Genomic DNA, 21041 nt, shown 5'->3' on the forward strand with positions numbered 1-21041 from the left:
ACAATACTTATATGCACTCTTCAATCCCCGAGACTCCCATTGGGTTTTTGATATCAACACAAGAATGATCTGTAACATATCTGAAAGAATCAACTAACAAAAGCAGCACGATGAGACTTGATGAGAAAACACAATGCAAACAGGGTTAAGAGGACGACTGGAATCACAATGATACATAAAATCCAGATAAATACTGATTCTGCAAGCATGCTCCGCTCTACAGAGCCTGTGGTGTTGTATTGTGTCAAGTCTTGTCAGTCGGCACTGAAATAATAATAAACGGGACATTAGTTTTACTATGAAAAACAAAACAAAACAAAAAACCTGGTATTTACATATAAAACTAATTTCTGACTGAAATTGTAACTTAGTGTCCAAATAAGCCTTATCAGTTTCAGTGACAATTTACACATGATCTGGACATAATCTTACCTGAAGTCTTTAGATCTATACTTACACCACTGCAGATGATGCATCCGTTGATGATGATATTACATCCTTGACATACTTTAACAGTCAAAATGAACTAACTAGTGAAACAATACTTTGGAGAGTTATCTCAGAAAATGACCTGAAAGAAATACCCCAAATTCCTTTTAAATGAATATACTAGCAGTTTTTTTTTTACTTTAACTGCACAATAGTATTTTCAAATCATTAAATGTTAAATGTTCAGTTGTAAACACTTCGTATGTTATCAAATAATAATAATAATAATAATAATAATAATTTAGTTTTTTTTTTTACCATATGGAAAAAACCTTGAATTATAATGTATATAATCAACCACATCTGGTGAATTCTCAGTTTTAGCAAACACTAGTCATTTTTACAAGTCATTTGTTATTTTCTCTAGAGAATATAAACTGAACAATAATATTATACACAATATACTGTGTGTGTGTGTGTGTAAATGGTTTATTCACTTGATATTGAAATATTTGTACAAGACTCTAAATAATTATACCAGCAAGCTCCATCAGATGGTAAACATTTTTAACAAGAAGTTTTGATAAGCTCTATAAAAAACAAAACGAAAGCCATGAGACTTCAAAGTGTAGCAAACAAGCAGTCAGCCTTTAGATAGCATTAATCTAGTTATTTAATTCATTCAAAAAGTGACAATCTTACCCGGAATTAGACTCAGGATCCTCTTATAAGACTCAATATGTGATTATGAGCTGTTAATGGTTATCATCCTGTTTTAAGCCATGCGTCATCATGTCACTTAAAAGGGAAAGTGGTTTACATTGTCCAGATAGAAAAACCGCTCTGCCATTACTAAGCATGAGGAGACTGATTGAACACTGTCAATACATTTATTTCTAATGGCAAAAATGTATTCTTTATTGCATAATGTGCTTCAATCTTTATAGGCTATTTGATTTCCTTTTGAAAACAACAACAACAACAAAAAAAAACCCTTCCTGATTTTTTTTAGAAATCCCCACATAATATTTACCCAATGTTACTGTATTATTTTGATAATGTCTTAAATTGTCTCTATTTTTTTAGACAAAATATATGACCTGGTAAATGTGTCATGTTTATGTTTCTACTTGCCAGGTCAGAAATTGAGCGAGACACTATATGAGTTGTAAAATTCCTTTAATAGTGACCTCAGGCATGCAAACACAGGTACAACTGGTTGAGCGGTATAAATATGTAACCTATGACTGAAAAAATATATAAAATCACAAGCTTAGATATATCAAAACTATGCCCTTTTCTACCACAGTTTATTCCAATGATCGTGCTGAGAAGACTTGCCTAGTTGTAGTATCCAGTTACCGCAAATAATTTAGAATCCTCTAAAAAAATATAGTGCTACATAAGAAGTCTAAATGTATTATTGTAATCACACAACTTGATTCCTCCCACACACCAATCTGCGTACTCACTGTCGCGCGCGCATGCGCAAACAGAATCAAACTAATGATGCCGTGGCTAGTCTCCGTTGAACAGTACTTGATGGGCGGGGTTTATGGAAATATCAGCCAATCAGAGGGACCCACGATCAGTGGGCATGATGTCTGCTGGCCTGACAGCTATGCGAATGTCCAGCGTGTCTTTAGGAACTTTATACATTAAATCAGTGATTTGACGGAGAAAAGAAGAAAACATGGTTGCCATAAGCCCAGTGGCGCACAAATTGCTAAGCTACGTTCCTTTTGTACTAGTTTTGATCGATCTTCGATACGAAGGTAAGTGATCAATGCTAATGCTGGTTAATGATAATAAATGGTTTTTAACCAGGTTTGTAGTGAACTATACGTTCGTCTTCCTGACAGTTGTTTAGAGAAAGTGACTTTGTTCGTTGTTCTTAAAAATAAACTCAATACAAAGTCAGTGAGAGATGGAAAAATCCCAGCTGTTTAGATGTTATTCATAGAGTACATATGGAGAACTGTCACATTAGTCCAGAAACGCAGCTGAGCATCCAGTTAACGTTACCTGTCAAGCATTTTTTTAAACCTTAATAATGGTTATTGTGGGTTATTCATTCTATATATTTTTACTGTGTTTTCTATTTTACTGCTTTAAAGTCTTTATTTAACTGTTGCTGAAACACTGTGGTTCCACTGCAATAATAAGTTGACACTGTTGCACTTAACTCAAATGTTTACTAATCTAGTCTACTTGACTCTATTGTAATTTACTCTAGTGGACATACTATGCCATACCAACTTTAATGTGCACTACACTACTTTAGTGTACTCTACTGTCTACTACTAAATACATGATACAGGTATTGCATGTGTACCTTGTTATACTGTCTGGTTCATTCTAGACTTCCAACATATTTTCTTTTCACATGTATTGCAGGAGTTAATGGTGGGAAGGATGGTGGTGTTGAGAATCATCTGGAGATGGGGAAGAAGCTTCTGGCCGCAGGACAGCTGGCTGATGCTCTATCTCACTTCCACGCTGCTGTTGGTGAGTGCTGGATCTTTTTACATGACAACCTAAATGAAATCTTGTGTGTAATGATGCAATGTCACATTGTTTTCCACAAAATGCCACTTTGATGTAAGCAGTGTGTCTAGATTTATTTATTTCTTTTGATTAATTATCAGACGGTGATCCCAAAAATTACATGGCATACTATAGGAGAGCAACTGTGTACCTAGCAATGGGAAAGTCAAAATCTGCACTACCAGACCTCAGCAAAGTCATTGAATTTAAACCAGATTTCACATCGGTGGGTTTTCAGAATCATTTCACACTGTGAAAATATATACAGTATTTTACCAAAACCTGTTACCCAGAAATGAACTAGTGTTTCTTCTTAATCCACAGGCTAGGCTTCAGAGAGGAAATCTACTGCTGAAACATGGCAAACTTGATGAAGCAGAAAATGATTTCAAAAGAGTGGTGAGTGACATTTGGTTAGCAGTAGAGATGCACCAATCAGACACAAGCTGATCCTTATTGGCTGTCTTTAACTTGTGATGAAGGGTAGGCTAGTGCTTTAGGGTGTATATTTAAAATAGCTTCATGCAAGGATTCACACACATTGTGAAAGTCACACCTATTTTATTAATAATGCCATATGTGTTGACATTTCACCAAAATGTGAATTGTTTTCTGTCATTTTACAGCGTGGTGTATTTTGCTGCAGACAGCATATGGTTTAATATTTGTAAAACTGGTAAAAGTGGGTCTTTGAAAATAAGTATTGCAGATAAGGTCGGTTTTTAACATAATGCTAAAATACAGGTTATTGGTTTTGGCATAACATTTTCTGATCAGTGCACGTTTAGTTAGCAAGCATGGCCACATAAGTTCTGAGATCAATCTTTGTTCATCTTTGCAATTATAATTTTTTTTAATTACTGTGCATTCTATATCACATATTAATATATTAATTGTATCACCTCTGAGGAAACATAATATTTAATTTAAGTTTCCTGATGTGCCCTCATCCTTCTTCGGAGGATTCTTAGTTGGGTCAGTCAGTGGGGTATATAACCAGTCTAATACTCCAAAGGCTTCATTTAACCTGCACAGTGCACACCTGAACTGTTGTGCTGTTCGGATACTTACTACCTGTTCATGCTCTTAAGGATGACATATTTTTTTCTTTCTTTCATCCAGCTCAAATCAAACCCAAGCAGTAGGGAAGAGCAGGAGGCGCAGAGCCAGCTGAAGAAATCTGATGAAATTCAGAGACTGGTGGCCCAGGCACAGAGCGATTTCAACCGCAAAGACTACGGCTCTGCCACATCACACCTCGACATCATCATTGATGTGAGTTAACCTGGATCAAGCTATTATCTGTAACTAAAACTGAAACCATAAAAAAAAAAAAAAAAAAACGTTAACTTGAAACAAAATAAACGTTAACTGAAATAAATATTAAAGAAAAAAAAATGTATACACTTATTTTATTTTATTAAATATGAGTGAGTGAGTGAGTGAGTGACAAAAACACAGAACAAAATTACTAAAACTTTAACTGAAATTAAAGTAAAATATAAACATAAAATCTCATTCAGTATATTAAAAACATTATAATAGTATATCAATGATACTAAAATAGCAGTGACCTGGATAATGTCCCTCCCTTTATAAACATGATAGTTTGTATTGACCCTAGAGGTTCCTGTAGGTGATCCATCCTGGTTTTGTCCTGGTGCAGAAAATGATTGTTTGTGCTCAATAAGAGCACTATTTGTTCAGAAAATTTGCTTTGCATGAACTGAAAACAGAACAAATATCATATTAAATGTCAACAGCAAAGGATTCATATTTAAAATACAAAGCTAACAATGGATTACATTTGCTTGTCCTCCTCTCAGACGTGTGTTTGGGATGCGGACTCCAGAGAGATGCGGGCCGAGTGTTTCATTCAGTTGGGTGAAATGGGCAAAGCCATCAGTGACCTCAAGGCCGCTTCAAAACTCAAAAGTGACAACACTCAGGCTTTCTACAAGCTCAGCACCATCTATTATAGTCTGGGAGACCATGAGATGTCCCTCAAGTAAGTCAACATGTGGTTATTAATGTATTAAATCTGGGAGTTTGGAGTGCACAATATAGGTCTACACTGTAAACTACCTACATTGTTTTAATAATAGTATGTGAAATGAACTGCAAAGATGAATGTACATACTGTAGCTGCCACACTATGTCTAAAGTGAGTGACATCCTGGTTATTTTGAATGTCTAATAAATGTTTGGATCCAGATTTAAGGGTTTATTTTTTTGTCTGCAGTGAGGTGAGGGAGTGTCTGAAACTGGACCCGGATCATAAGCAGTGCTTCAGTCACTACAAGCAAGTTAAGAAGCTCAACAAACAGATACAGGGTGCTGAAGAACTGATCCAGGAAGAGAAGTATGTCTCAAAATATTTATAAAACTAACATCAATAATAAGACTAATTACACGCACACACGTCTGGGATCTGTAATATTTATGTTTTGAAAGATGTCTCCTTTGCTCACCAAGGCTAAATTTATTTGAATAAAAAGACAGTAAAACAGTAATATTGGGAAATATTATTACAACTTCAAATAACTTTTTTATTGTAATATATTTTTAAAGTGTTATTTAGTCCTGTGATGGCAAAAAAGTTCATTACTCCAGTCTTCTGTGTCACATGATCCTTCAGAAATCATTCTAATATGCAGATTTGGCTCTCAGGAAACATTTCTTCTTATTATCAAGGGTTCTGATTAATATTTGTGGACATCTTTATATATTGTTTTGCAGAATTCGTTGAAAAGAACAGCATTTATTTGAAAGGGAACAGTCTTTACTGTCAATTTTTGATAGATTTAATGTGTCCTGGCTAAATACAAGTTTTTTTTCTTCTTTGTTTTATAGAATAACGTTACTTTATTTGAACTTGTGAATGCACATTCATCGACTGACAACTAAATGGTTGTTTTTCTAAATCCACAGGTACAGTGATGCAGTTAATAAATATGAGTCCGTTATGAAGACTGAGCCAAATGTTCTTCAGTTCACACATAATGCCAAAGAGCGCATGTGCCACTGTTTGTCAAAGGTGAGACTGAGCTCCACGACCACAAGGTGTCGCCGTCTACCAAAGCATACACTGCATCTGTGTGTAAGTGATAGAATGAGGTGAATATGTTTTGGTTTTATTCCACAGGACCAACAAACTGCTAGAGCCATCTCAGTGTGCAGTGAAGTTCTGAATGCAGACCCTCATAATGTGAATGCTCTGAAAGACAGAGCAGAGGCCCTCCTCCAGGATGACCAATATGAAGAAGGTAGCATGTTTACTTTAAAAACAACAACACTTCTTTAAAAAAGTTGAATAATTATATATTATTAATAACTTATTCATATTAGTTAATACATAGGGCATGCAGTTGAAATATTAATAGATAATGTAATATAATAAATTAAATTAAATTAAAATAAATACAATCAAATGCATGACTCATTTATATTATCAGCAATTACCAGTACTTTCTGTGATTATAATTTCACTAAGATCTGAAGAATTGCCCTTACGTGTGGGAATAAAAATGTAAGTGTTGTCCGACAGAGATATAATGGCACTGTAAAGGCTTTTGAAGAAAAGCTCATTTATTTTTACGGTTGCTGTATGTTCATGCTCAGCAGTATTGGTTTTCTTTTTTCTTCACTGTTTAATGAATCAATAAATTGGCTTCTTTCTCAAGATTGCTCTTAAAATGATCAGGTGTGGTGATGGATTTGTTCTCTTGGCAGCCATTAAGGACTTTGAGAGTGCTAAAGAACATAGTGAGAATGACCGGCAGATCAAGGAGGGTCTGGAGAGAGCACACCGGCTCCTCAAACAGTCCAAGAAGAGGGATTACTACAAGATCCTGGGTGTGAAGAGGTTAGATAAACAGATGATGGAGAGTTTTACTATGTATTTTCAATGCAGAGGCCTAACGCTCATTTCGAAAATGAGTAAACATTCTTATTAAACTGCTGTGGTTGCAGAACTGCCCAAAAGAAAGAGATCCTGAAAGCATACAGAAAGTTGGCGCAGCAGTGGCATCCAGACAACTTCCAGGATGAAGAAGAAAAGAAAAAGGCAGAGAAGAAGTTTATAGACATCGCTCAAGCCAAAGAAGTTCTCACCAACCCAGGTATGTTTTAGTGCCACATGTGGTGTACTTTACACTGTTGTTGCTCGGTTCTATGGTAATTACGTCTTGTTCTTCCGTTTCTCTGCAGAGATGAGGAGTAAGTTTGACCAGGGCGAGGATCCCATGGATCCAGAGAGTCAGCAGGGTGGGGGACATCACCATCACCACTTCCACGGTGGCTGGGACAACTTCCAGGGATTCAATCCTTTCGGCTCTGGGCCATTTAATTTCAAATTCGGTTTCAACTAAGGCTCGGCTAAACGGACCTGAATATGTGCTGGAATCAGCCAATAGGAACTGGCACCTTCTGAACCTTCCCACAGGCACGGTTCTGACATGACAAGCGCCTTGAAACAGGCTGTCAAGTGATCCCGCTTGCTAACTGTTGTTCTTTGAAGCACTTCCTCTACTTTCAGGGATCTTACAATCCAGAACGCAAGGTTATTCTCCAAGCAATGTCTATACGTGTTGAACGTTTCATTCTTGAGTATAATATGTACATAGAAAATGATACTATTTTTCTATGAATCGAATAATGCTGTAAATAATTAAATAAAGAGAGATGAATGCTTATTTAAATGAATAGGTTATTTTTGCCTGGTTTTAGACACAACGTAAAAAAGACAAGTTGACATAAAAATATCACTTTATTCCTGAGAAAATCCACATCCTTGAACATCAAGGCATAGAAACAAACATGTACAGAGACAATGATGTGATATAACAATATAAATAAAATAGGGCATGTAAAAGATCTGCCTGGGATACAGAGATTGTTTTGTGGATTGGATCTGTAGAGTTGACAAACTTTGTCAGCAGTGAATACAGTAATTTGAATTCACATCTCCCATTATAGTTTACAATTGTGTATGGTTTATTTAGGAAATAAATGTCTAAGATCTCTACTTAGTACTATTCAGTATTTCAAAATATCAAGGTAATTAAAAAAATTATTATGAGACCTTTGTTATAAAGCAACCATTTGAAATCTCAGGTACCCTTTATTTGCAAACACTGACTGATAAACTATGGTGATGGAATATGTACTGAAAATGTTTACAAAAAAGGCATTTCAGTCTTCTCTGGAGAAATGTACACAACATTGGCATGTTTTTCCTCTTATAAATACTACAGATATACACCAGTGCCATTATAAGTTCGTAGACTGGCCAAAAATATCAGATAACACTGAAATTTCGTTACTACTTTTTGTCAACAATTTATAAAAAAAAGGTATGTCATGTATACAGTTTACATCTTGAATTCAGAAAGAATTCAAAAAATTATATGCATAAAAAAAAAAATGCTTAAGTCCATTATTATATTTCCTCAGTGTTCCTGTTGTGGAAAACATCTCTGTATGGTAGAGTTCAAGATTTACAGGAGGTTTTAGTGCAAACGCCAAGTACTAAAGTTCCTCACGTCGAGTGCCTGTTAAAATACAAATGATGTTCATGAACTTATTTAATCCCAAGGCTTACTGAAAAAAATATCGTCATTTTAGTGATGACTAAGTCTTACCTGTGTGCTGTGGTGATGGTCTACCCTGGGTAATTTTCTCCTCCTGGTCCTTCACCTGTTTCAGAAACTGCTTTATCTTATTGTCATACTCGGACCATTCTGGAACAATCCGCACGGCTGCACTCAGCTTGGGCTCTTTGGTCTTTGGGTTATTGCACTGCAATAAATCAACCCAAACAAAACAGTCAATTGTGGTGGTAAAACACTCCCTTCCACCTTTTTCAACAGTTCCTTGAGTGACCTTATTTCATTTCCTGATCACTTCAAGTGAAAACTGCCAATGTCATTCGTCTATAATATAGCTTGATATCAACACTTTCATGACTTTTTGAGTCATTAAGCACATTTTTACAACATAACGGCACTTTCGTTGTGCCACTGGCATGGAAAGAAAAAAAAAGAAAAAAAAAAAGAAGTTACATAAACTAAGAAATGACGCCAAAATTAAAAGCACACCACATCTGAGCTCAAACTGGTTACTTAACTTTTTAGCATATAAGCATAATCCTCAAATGGTTAAGATGATGAGAACCATACATTGTCAAACGTGTCCACATTTTTCACTGGTAGGGCTGTGGGCTATTGATTTTTATTTAAAGTTCTGCAGCAAATTATATTATTAATTATATATATAGTATATATATTAGTAAATTATTGTCAATGAATTGATGTAAAACTGTACACTACTGTTCAAAAGTTTGAGGTGAGCATTATATACATTCATTTGACAAAGACATTTTTAATTTTCAAATAAATGCTTCTCTGGTTCATCCTGAAAAAAGATATATCATCATGGTTTCCCCCAAAATATTAAGCAGCACAACAGTTTTCAATATTGATGATAATAAGACACTTTTCTTAAGCACCAAATCACCATATTATAATGATTTCTGAAGGATCATGTGACACTCAAAACTGGAGTAATGATGCTAAAAATTTTCGAGAGCCCTAATGATTTGTTAAGCGTGTCCTAAGTTCTGGGCTCTAATTCGCCTTAGTATATTGTTTTTTTCTCATTAAAACCAAAGATATTCATCCATGATTGCACATCAAGAGCAGGGACACTTTTGTGTGCATTTTGTTTTGTGATTTCCCCATACGAAGATAGATTGAAGTGCTCGTCTGTGTGAAGCCACACAGCCACAAGAAAACACTGCTGCCTTCATTTACCAAACGAAGGAAATGAATACTCTGCTGGTCAACTGGAGATGTTTCATTTGTATTGGGTACATCCGTGCCACGAGACGATTCAAAAAGCGGTGGGGACAATATCGACCCTTGCAAAAAAAAAAAATATCCCACTCCTCCCACCTGCAAATTACACCTATGGTAAAAATAAACCCACATGCCACTGAAGCAAAAGACTTTCACAACTAAACTTGGTATACATTAATGAGGTGAGAGCGCTGAATGGAATGCAGTGGTCAACACTCTTCTGAAGCTGAGCGAGTGAGACCAGCCTGTGCTGTGAGCTGCAGCCCTCACACACATTTCCCTCACTGCCATCTCTAATGAGACATTTCCCTCTCCACCTCCCAGGAGCAGCCGGCAGGGAGGAAGAGGGTGTAAATGAGACTACTATTTTTGTCGCTCTGTGTGTGTGTGTGTGTGCGTTAGCCATGGTGCGAATGAAGAAATCTGGGTATGATCAAACTGCAGGCATTTCAACATGATATCATCTCGCACATCGTTTTCAATGCAATTTTTCGTAAAATGAAACGAAGTAATTTGATCATTACTGCTAAAATTATAATCGGCGCCAAAAAAAACGTGGGGTTATGCTGGAAGATATAAAATATCTAAACTCTGTAATGTATATTGGTAACACTTTACAATAAGGTCTTATGTTTGGTAACATTAGTCATCTATTTTAATTGTATTCATTATCGTGAACTAACAATGTACATACAATACTTCTACAGCATTTATTAATCTTAGTTAATTCCAACATTTACATTTTGTAAATCAAAAGATGTGTTAACACTTTATTTTAAGGTGACGTAGTTACACATTACTACATGTAATTACTATAGTTATAACAGTAAATTATGCATAATTACAAGTAACTAACCTTAAACTAAACCCTAACATTAACTCTATAGTAAGTACATGTAGTTTATTAATATTATTCAGTACTTATTTGAGTAAGTACAATATAACTATGTCACCTTAAAAGTTAAAGTAACCAAAGTTGTATCTGTGAACATGAACATTTATTAACATTAACAATGACTAAATGCTGTAAAAATACTGCTCATTGTTAGTTCATGTTTGCTAACACATTAACTAATGTTAACAAATGAGACCTTATTGTAAGTTCTAATAAGAATTGTTACATCATTGTTACAACTCATCAACTTGTTAACCCTTTTAATCCATAACAAATGCAATTTAAATCTCAATCACTTGTGTTCAGGTTGGTCATGTAAATTCACCACATCGACCATCTGCTTGAGTTCTTGCCATTTTTTGCCCACAAAATGTCGGCAATATGACAGCACCTTCACATTTAAAATGGTTATATAAACCGTTCTTATTTTGGTTTCCTTTTACATACCATGCTAAAGTTTCCTGGATTTACTTACATGCTCACGTAATGAGCGTAGTTTTTTTATTTACTCTCCCCATCTTCCAAATGGGTCTCCCATTCTTGTTTAGCTGTAGCATGTTGCTAGTGCTAAAAGATAGTGTGGTGTGAATGCATACAAACCAGATCTATGGTCTTGGCTGTAGCTTTGGAATTGTCATCACACCAGGTCTCACACCACATCCACTCCTGAGGTAAGGACTTGATGGCTACTTGATGGATCATGTTGTTGGGAAGGTCCTGTTAGCATCAAACCCCAAAGAGAAACATTCAAATCACATGAAAGTCCGTCCCTAGTTGAGAACATATGGTTGTTGAGCGATGTCAAGCTAATACCTGGTCCAGGTTGGACAGACTGTTGGGATCTTGGCTCAAGGCTTGGTACTGCCCTCTGAGCCGGTCTCCAGCTGCAATCTTTCTGAATTTCTTCAAGTCCACCACATATAATGCACTGGATGATAAGGGCCACATTTAATGAATATTACATCTCTCATAATATCAGATATTCTTTCAATACTAAATTTTAAAATGTTATACCATTCTAGAATGTACCTAGAATTTTGAAGACGAAAGTGATATTCTCTATTTTCAATGTACAGTAATGTGATTTGTCTAAGTCTAACCTGATATGGTATCTCCGGTGCCCAAGATGGGAGGCCCAGTAGCCAGTTTTCCAAAAACGGTAGCCTTCCATTTCTTTCCGGCTGTCGCAGAATGGCGTGTAGCCGTACGGGGCGCCCTCTAGATCCAGATCTCTCAGCTCCTTCAAATCTGCCCTGACAATCTAAATATAAAGCATTCACAGGGTCATGTTTTGTAATTAGAAGATATCACTTTTTGCTAATGCGCTAACAATGAATTGTTGGCCTGTGAATTCTTTTGGCTGGTGTAACGTGCAAAATGCCAAACTGTAAGACGTATTGTTAAATCAGATTCACAGTCTGGAAATTGATGCACATCACCATGCATTAACATAATACCACTATTTTACTACTAAATCTGTCAAAATGTGCAGTATACAACAGAGCACACAGTGCAGAATACTGTATCTCACAATGCAATGTTCAATTTGCCATTCAAGTGCAATGGATAAACTGGAAGTAATATGAGCCATGATTTATTTTATTTTTTTCTTGACTTATTATGCGAGTATATCTATATTACATATCATAGACTGCCAAGAGTCAAGACATTTTAAAGTGAAAATTCACCCAAAAAAGAAGATTCTGTCATTATTTACTCATCCACGTCATTCTAAACCATAAGACTTCTGTTCATCTTTAAAACACGAAATGAAGATATTTTTAATGAAATCGAAGATATTTCGGTTCTCCTATTGAAAGTCATTTCTCCAAAACGTTTTTGATGTATTCATAAATACACTGTAAACGTATAAACATATGAGCGGTTTAATCCAAGTCTTCTGAGAGACATGATCCTTTTAATAAGATGAACAGTTTCAATTTAGGCTTTTATTTTAATATAATGCACATAACTTAAGGCACACCAAATACAGAAGTTCAACTGTACTGACTTGACGTGCAAGAAAAAAACTCAGAAGAAGATGAACAAAAGTCTTGAGGGTTTGGAACGACATGAGGATATGTCAATGATGAAAGAATAAAAAAATTTGAGTGAACTAAACATTTAAATTAAAATGGGATAAAAAAGCAAAAGCAAAACAACTGTAATTTTCACATGCTATTTTTTTTTACAAATATGCAGCTGGCTAGCATTCCATTCAGAACCACTGTTGTTTTTCTCATGTGTAAGGTCACCTGATCAGCATCAACAAAGATGATCTTGTCCACGGCCAGGGGAAAAAGCACATCCAGGAAGAGGATCTTATAACCCCAGATGATTCGCTGCTTTTCTGTCTGCTGGTGAAGCCAGCGGGGCCACTTATACTGGACCAGCTCATACTGGAAACCATATGCCTTCGCCATGTGTGAGATTGTGTCCTGTACACGCAAACATGAAAGATAAACTATAGAGGATACACTATATAAGTATGTATTTGTTGATAATTTTTTCTCATTTTCTTTGGTTAAGATTAGGACAAAACATTAATTTAATGATTCATGTTGGAGCATGTATTACATAGACTTCTGCTCTGCTCACTGTTTAACATTTGAAAATGAAATATTTGTATTGTATTTTACAGTTATACTATAAAATAAAATGGATTATTATCATTATTACTATTATTATATTTTCTTTACTGATCAATTTTTATTCTACAGTGAAATATTACAATAGCAATTTTCATTATTTCATTTATTTAAATTTGAGCCAAATTGGCCCTACAAACCAGCACAAAAATGTATAATTAAATCTGACCTCACTCTAAGATCAAAGCAGCACACACAAAATTGTTATATCTTATAAAATGTAGCAAAATAAAAAAAATAATCTGATGCCATAACTATGCTATAAACTTTGTAAAGTTGGTCAAACCAGCAACTAGGTATTCCTCAGAAATGTTTATTTGCAACTGAATTGACTGACAATTTTTATATATATATATATATATATATATATATATATATATATATATATATATATATATATATATATATATATATATATATATATTTATAAATATAAACCTGTGCACCCTGGCTTTCAAAGATAATCTAGTATTCAGCCAGTCAGACTTGAAATAGTCATTTGAGCCAACTCTTGCTGTTTATGGTGTACAGAATGCATCAGTCAGTCAGTGAACGGCCAGGTGAGAGCAAGCTGGGAATGGAAGCAGTCTTACCTTAAATGAGGGGGAGAGGTAGTTTTTGAGGAACCAGAACTTAACAGGGGTTGATGTGTGTTGAAGGACAGACAGCATCATTATTCTATAAAGGGAAAAAGGGGAAGAAGAAGAAACATGAGGAGCTAAATACAACACTGATGTGGTTGCGTTCATACAAGTGGTGATCCTACCTCAGGAAGCGCTCATACAAATGTCCAGAGGCCACTGAGAAAATGTTGAGAACGTCTTTCTTCTTATCGCCATCATCCACACTTGGTCCACCAGCAAAGCTGCAAGACATCCAAAATCCAAGTCATCAAAGTCTGCATCAATTGATTTGTTCAAAATTTTTAAATAACTTGTATTTTATAAAATATTATATATATATATATTTTTATATATAGGGCGTTTTCACATTTAGCTCCTAAACTCTGGAATGGCCTTCCTGATATTGTTCGAGGCTCAGACTCGCTGTCCCAGTTTAAAACTAGATTAAAGACGCATCTCTTTAGCCAAGCATTCACATAATACTTACCTTTTATACTACAGTTGAATCAGATTGAATGCATTAATATTAATATTATGAACAGCAGCTACGCTAATTATTTCCCATCTGCTTTTCTGTTGTTATCTCGGGACGCTAGTCCAGAGGTAAATACAGATCGTCAGCTCTAGTTTGTATCCAGCCTCCCATGGAAACTACAGATGCCCCAACACCCGTGCAGAGACGACTCGACGCCTGTGAAGAGACGACTCGACGCTGGCGATATGTTTATGCCCTAAATTAATACATGATTAACTAACTGTATTTTTCTATGTACATTTCTGAAATGCACTTTCTGTAAAGCTGCTTTGAAACAAAATCTATTGTGAAAAGCGCTATACAAATAAATTTGAATTGAATTGAATATATATATATTATAAAATACAAGTTATTTAAAATGTTTTAACATATACATATATATACACATATACACACACATACATACATATACATATACATATATACATACATATATACATACATACATATTATAATATGCTGATTTGGTGCTCAGGAAACATTCTTATTTTCAATGTTAAAAACAGTTGTGCTGCTTAATATTTTGTGGTAACTGTGATACTTTTTTTCAGGATTCTCTGATGAATAGTAAGTTTAAAATAACAGCATTTATTTAAAATGGAAATATTTTATAACATTATGTATTTAATGTCACTTTTGATCAATTGAATGCATCCTAGCTTAATCAAATAAAATCAAATAAAATAAAATGTATTAACAGTCCACTGGTAAACATGGACATGGCAGAGTTGTGGATACTGCAAAATAAATAAATAAATAAATAAATGATAAGCAGGTTATTAGCTTGATCCTTCAAACTGACAAACAGAACATGCCAAGTTAAAAATAAATGACCAAAAAAGGTAATCTTTTTGAGCAGACTCTCATTGCTGACTGATTGCTGAACCCCATTTACTGTATGAATGTCACTGAATTAGGTAACAAAATATCAAACCAAAGTAAGTGGCATTGGCAAGCAAATGATGCTAGATCTTTTCTCAGCACTTCTGTTGGTTCAGCCTACAAGGTTTTGAGACAGCACAAGTTATTCTTTTAATAAGTTAATGACGAAAGAACACAGATTTCACAGTTTGCTGATCTTTTAAGCAACTCACAGTATGTATGTTCTGAGGAGGTTGAGAGATTCCTGAAGATCTCAATAACCATCATTGCCACAAAATAAAACAAGTGCCATCTGTAGCTTTCAACAACCTCCCTAGCCAAGATCTCACCTACTGCTGCCTCTGAACAGATATTCACATTAGAGCATTTAAAAATAAATAAAAAGCAAGCATTAAACCATAGGAACATTTCAGTCCCCCGTTTCCAAACCACATGCTGCCAAAAAAAAAAAAAAAGAAAAAAAAAGGTGAGGCAATGTTTGTTAAATCAACTGGAGTGGAGGTGATGTAACACTGCTGAGACAAGGTGGAATTTCAAAACAACCAGGCAAACTATTTCTAAATATGGAGAGTGATATGTGTGAAAATTAAGTTGAGAAACTCAATGAAAAAGACAGATCACCGCTTACAAATCGAAATTCTGCTGTGGCACTTACTGACGCAAGAAAAATTTAGATAAAAAGAAGAGTGAAAACAAGTAGAGATTAAGTTCCCTACCTTTTCTCCAAAGAACTCCACACACTTCACAAAGACAGCAATGAGCAAAGGAGACAGATCATAAAGCGTCATCAACAGAGCTGTTAGTTAAAATGCAAACTCCCTACACAAATAATTCATTCAAAAGTTTGGGGTCAGTACAATTTAAGAAATTAATATTTTTACTCAGCAATGGCACATTACATTGGTCATAAGTAACAGCAAAGACATTTATAATGTTACAAAAGATTTCCATTTCAAATAAATGCTTGATATTCATCATAGAGCCCCCCATAAAATGCACCATTTCCACAAAATTATTATGCAGCACAACTGTTTTCAACATTGATATTAATAAGAACAACAAATCAGCATATCAGAAGAATGATTTCTGAAGGATCATGTGACACTGAAAACAGAGGTAATGATACTGAAAGTTATTTGCATCACTTTGCGCTCACAGGAATAAAGTGCATTTTAAAATATGTTCAAATAGAAAACAGTTATTTTAACTTGTAATAATATTTCACAATATTACTATTTTTAATGTATTCTTGATCAAATAAATGCAGCCTAGGCAATATAAGAAACTTAACATGTAAAAATTTGACCAACCCCAAACTTTTGCATAATGTTATGTGTGTATTTCTATTTACATAGTCACAGGCAGGCCTACCCAGGATCTACCCATTTCTTTCCACACTGATTGTGGAGAATTTTGCAGAGTGGATTTGATGAATGTGTCCGTTATCAAATTAGCCAAAAAATATTTACAAAAAAAACATGCAAGATGTTTATAGACGATTGATGATGGACGGTCAAATTCTGTACAAATCTGCAGCCACAGATTCTATGCAGGTAGCCATACACAAAGATCTTGCTTGTGACGTGAAATCGTTGTGACTTTAGAAAATACAAAATGTTGTACAACTCTGGATTTTAAAGATGTGATCCAAAATGTGATTAGTGCTTCAAAAATCAGACTCACCTGGTTATTGAGTCCCAAATGCCTTTTGATTCGGTTTCTTCACTTAAAAGATCCTCATTGAGTTTGTCGGCCTTTTTCTGGACCTAATATTAGAACAGATGTTACTTTTTCATTAGTCCCTTCAGCTGATATTTTATATGGAGGCACAGTCTGTAAATGCTTGTTAATACATTGCAAGTACTACAGAAACATCTCAACACTTACTCTAACTTTGATGATCTTGCTGTGGAAGCTGTTGAGCACCACAATGACATTACCAGCATCGACAGGAGAGTCCGTTCCATCATGCCTAAAACATACACACCATTATATAAACACTATTTCTGCACTCCCTGAAAGAAAAACCAGTGCTCACAACACAACAAATGAAGCATGTTAAAAGTTAAAGTCCTGTAACAATATATTATCTATAAGGCTTACTTTATCTACAAAAAGTGTGAATAGAGTCCATAGGTTTTGCAGTTTGAGTTGAATTAAATCACAGAAAATAATGAAGACAACAAACAACAACAAGGACAAGATAAATGGGGAAAAGGTGATAGGCAAGACAAACAAGACAAGAAAAAGAGGATGAAATAAAAATAATAAGAACTACAACAAAAGACGAGATAAACAAAAGAACAAGATAAACTGAAGGACTAGAACATCAAGAATAACAAGGACAAAAATATAGCAGCAAGCAGCAATTAATGGGGCCAAGAACAAAAAAAGGCATAAAGAGTTATGCAAGCATGGCTGAGAGCATCAGATCAACTGTAACAATGAGTAGTTACATTATTTTAGTTATAATTGGTATGGTGGCATGGTCCTGATGACACAAACAAAGTTTTGCAGCAATACACTAATGCATTCATAAAATCTAATTGGCTGAAGCCCATAATGGCCAATTTGAGAAAATTGGGTATCATTTGACTCTGTATGCTGCACTGAATTAAAAGTGTTTTATGATTTTTGAGCAATCCATTCAGAAGTTATAACCAAAAATAGCCATTTTTCATTTCTCCCGACCAGTAGGTGGCACTGTGATGATATGCTGCATGTAGCATCAGGTCATACTTGTGATGACATTTACAATGTTTGGTCTCAATACGCTACTGCGTTGTGTAGATATCGCCGTACATCCATTTTGATGAACGCTTTGTTGAATTTGTTCATGTGTTATTCGAGAATGATTTGATTTATCAAACATCTTTTAACTTTTTTTGCCAGCATGGTCTGAAGATGATGTGAGACAATTTTGGAGAAAATCGGATCAACCGTCTAGGATGAGAAATTCAAAATGGAGGAACAATTTTAATATCGGAAAATGATGTCAAAGGATGCAATCGAATCACTATTAGAATCGCGATTGATTCGCTAAGTGAAACTTTGGACAGTTGGTGGCGCTAGAGGGATTGAGTTAGAGACACCAAAACACTGTGGTTAATTTTCGGACTGTCCTTTATCTGTGTATGGGCTGCCATAGACTACAAGAAGGATGAAGGAGGAAGAAATAGAAGATGAAGAAGAAATTATTTCTCACAATTCAATACTGAAATTATTTTGAGTGTTCCTTTTGTCAAATTCCTCCTGTCTTAGTAGGAAGTTGTAATGACATTAAAAGCATGATAAATGTCCAGCGATACAGGACACAGACTGCTGTTAGCTTCAGCATCCTAAATGAAACCCTGGATCCACTAGGCTGCACTTCTTCAGAGCAGGATATCAATGAATTACACACTGAAGGAACACTGCCTTCCCATTAATTTAGCAGTCAGCAGTGTGTGTGTGTGTGATACTTCTTTTCTCTCTCACACAAACTCTCTTTCTCTCTCTCGGTTTCTTTGTGTGCCAGACCCCAGACTGTATGAATAATCGCACTAGCAGTTTGAAAAATTACATTGCGATCTAACTTTAACCTGCATGAATGGGGTATATATTTTACTGTCTCCCATAATTCTATAAGAAACCCCAGCTGTTTCCTTAAAGAACAACTATAATATGCACAGTCTGAAAAAGGAATTAAAATTGAGGACAAACATTTTGGAGAGTTTGATGTCTACCATTAATTTGAGTGTGGCTGTTTCTTTTAGCCCTTTTTTTGGATAGCATCTGTATTCCTGGTGCAGGTGCAGCATATTGCTAACAAATCCACGATGGCAGGTTTGACTCCTGGGAAATGCATGTACTGATAAAATTCATAGCTTGAAAGGATTTTACATCATCGTGGAAACAAGTGTACACTACTACCATTCAAAAGTTTGGGGTCCAATGTTTTTTTTTAAAATAAATAAATACCTTTATTCAGCAATGATGCATTAACTTGATGAAAAGTGAAAGTAAAGACATTTATAATATTACAAAAGATATCTATTTCAAATAAATGCTGTTCTTTATAACAAAGAATCCTAAATATATATACTGTGTGTATTCAAAAATTCAGCTTTTCCCATTACAAGAATAAATAACATTTTATAATGGAAACCAATATTAAAATAACATTTTTAATAATATGATATAATATTTTGTGATAGTATTTTTTGATCAAACAAATGCAGCCTGGGCAAGCATGAGAGACTTCTTTCAAAAACATCCCCAAACTTTTGAATGGTGGTGTGTAAATGTAAATCAGTGAAGTGAAAACACTCACGCCTGTATTTGATAGATATCCTCTGAGCGGCCCTCGCGCAGCCTCAGGATCCATGCGCCGGGGTTGGCCTTCAACTGGAAATAGCCCTGTACAATGCAGTGGGTTAGTTTTTGCTTTAGTGTTCCACAAAAGAAAGAAAGTCATGCAGGTTTGGAATGACATGAGGGTGAGTAAATAATAAAATAATTCTCATTTTGGGTCCATGTAACACATACCATACCAGGAATATTCCTTTAAGAGATTTAAATATAATACATACAATATATATTTGGACAAAGCCAAGAAGAGGGACAAACTCACCAGGTTGGCCATGACGATGGTGTCATGCATGAGAGGTTTCTGTCTCATGCCCAGTGTAAACTGAAGTCCTCGGGGAGGCTGACCTGTGGACAGGTCAAAACAGTGGCCCTCCAACAGTAGATACTCAAGCTCATACTCAGCATTCACTACACCGCTGACCTGACAAACATACAGTAAGAGAAGACTCATTTATACATCAAGATCCGTAATACTAATGCTTAACATCTCTTTCCAGAGAGGCCTGGCTGAGCATGACAACTCAACCTGTTAGAAGTAACAAATAAAGTTTGTTAGTGAAACATGAACAAACAAAATACTTGGTGTGGCAAATGGAGCTATGCATCATAAAAATGTGAACATTTCAAAGCACTACTGTGGCTATTGTGCTGTATGAAATACTGAAAAAACTGATCAAGTGCACAACTCAGCTTTGGTAAATATATAAATACTGAACTCAGAGTTAGAACTCATACCTCCTGTAAGTGGATGTTGTCTAGATCATATGGGCTCCTGACCGCCTCAACCATCCAGCTCTCTGGGGTGATCATATTAAGAGTGAGCAGAGGGGATTCTGGGATTTCCGTAAATCGAGCCATAGGGCCGGGGGAAATGGAGTTGTTACCAAAGAAGGAAACATCCGGCTCCAAAACATATTGATAAAAGCTGCCAGAAAATAAAATAAAAGTTAAATAAATCACTTGTAAAATAAACTGGTGGTCTGTTGTAATTTGCCATTTTAAGGTGGGAATAGCTAGGAATCCTATAACAAAATAATTAAATATACTTCTAATCCTGCCCTTTTTGGGGGAAATTAAATCAAATAATGTTTGAAAATGAAATATTTTATATACTACTAAAGAGAGAAAATAAATAAATAAAATAAAACTACAGAACATGGAATGTACATGCTGATTTTGAAGTATAGGCTAACAAATTTACTCTCATTGATGATTATTTACATTACTGCACCCATTTCTGCCAATATAAAAAGCATGTTTTTTCCACTATTCTGA

The 21041-nt window shown here is 35.2% G+C and overlaps 2 protein-coding genes across 4 annotated transcripts in view; one reads left to right on the forward strand and one right to left on the reverse strand.

The window, feature by feature from the left end:
• Positions 1-2000: 2000 nt before the first annotated feature.
• On the forward strand, positions 2001-7747 carry dnajc3a (DnaJ (Hsp40) homolog, subfamily C, member 3a). The gene is made up of 12 exons (XM_084421327.1): positions 2001-2204; positions 2827-2937; positions 3078-3202; positions 3301-3375; positions 4099-4251; positions 4803-4984; positions 5219-5338; positions 5908-6013; positions 6122-6242; positions 6709-6841; positions 6949-7097; positions 7186-7747. Exons 1-12 carry the CDS (start codon positions 2123-2125, stop codon positions 7344-7346), a joined length of 1518 nt encoding a protein of 505 aa, XP_084277453.1. The 5' UTR covers positions 2001-2122; the 3' UTR covers positions 7347-7747.
• The window catches only part of uggt2 (UDP-glucose glycoprotein glucosyltransferase 2), a 33604-nt gene continuing 20288 nt past the window's right edge, over positions 7726-21041 (reverse strand). For 2 of the 3 annotated variants that reach the window (XM_084421322.1, XM_084421323.1), the window contains exons 28-41: positions 20502-20691; positions 20029-20187; positions 19729-19814; positions 17304-17388; positions 17100-17182; positions 16133-16156; positions 14143-14241; positions 13970-14054; positions 12984-13166; positions 11829-11989; positions 11542-11656; positions 11329-11445; positions 8619-8775; positions 7726-8528 (exon numbers count right to left, since the gene is read on the reverse strand). In XM_084421322.1, coding sequence (XP_084277448.1) covers positions 8506-8528; positions 8619-8775; positions 11329-11445; positions 11542-11656; positions 11829-11989; positions 12984-13166; positions 13970-14054; positions 14143-14241; positions 16133-16156; positions 17100-17182; positions 17304-17388; positions 19729-19814; positions 20029-20187; positions 20502-20691 — 1567 coding nt within the window. In that variant the 3' untranslated portion in view covers positions 7726-8505. The remainder of the gene's footprint in view (positions 8529-8618; positions 8776-11328; positions 11446-11541; positions 11657-11828; positions 11990-12983; positions 13167-13969; positions 14055-14142; positions 14242-16132; positions 16157-17099; positions 17183-17303; positions 17389-19728; positions 19815-20028; positions 20188-20501; positions 20692-21041) is intronic. The other variant, XM_084421324.1, reaches the window with a different exon arrangement.

The sequence above is a fragment of the Rutilus rutilus genome, assembly GCF_951802725.1.
Source record: "Rutilus rutilus genome assembly, chromosome: 10".
Lineage (NCBI taxonomy): Eukaryota > Metazoa > Chordata > Actinopteri > Cypriniformes > Leuciscidae > Rutilus > Rutilus rutilus.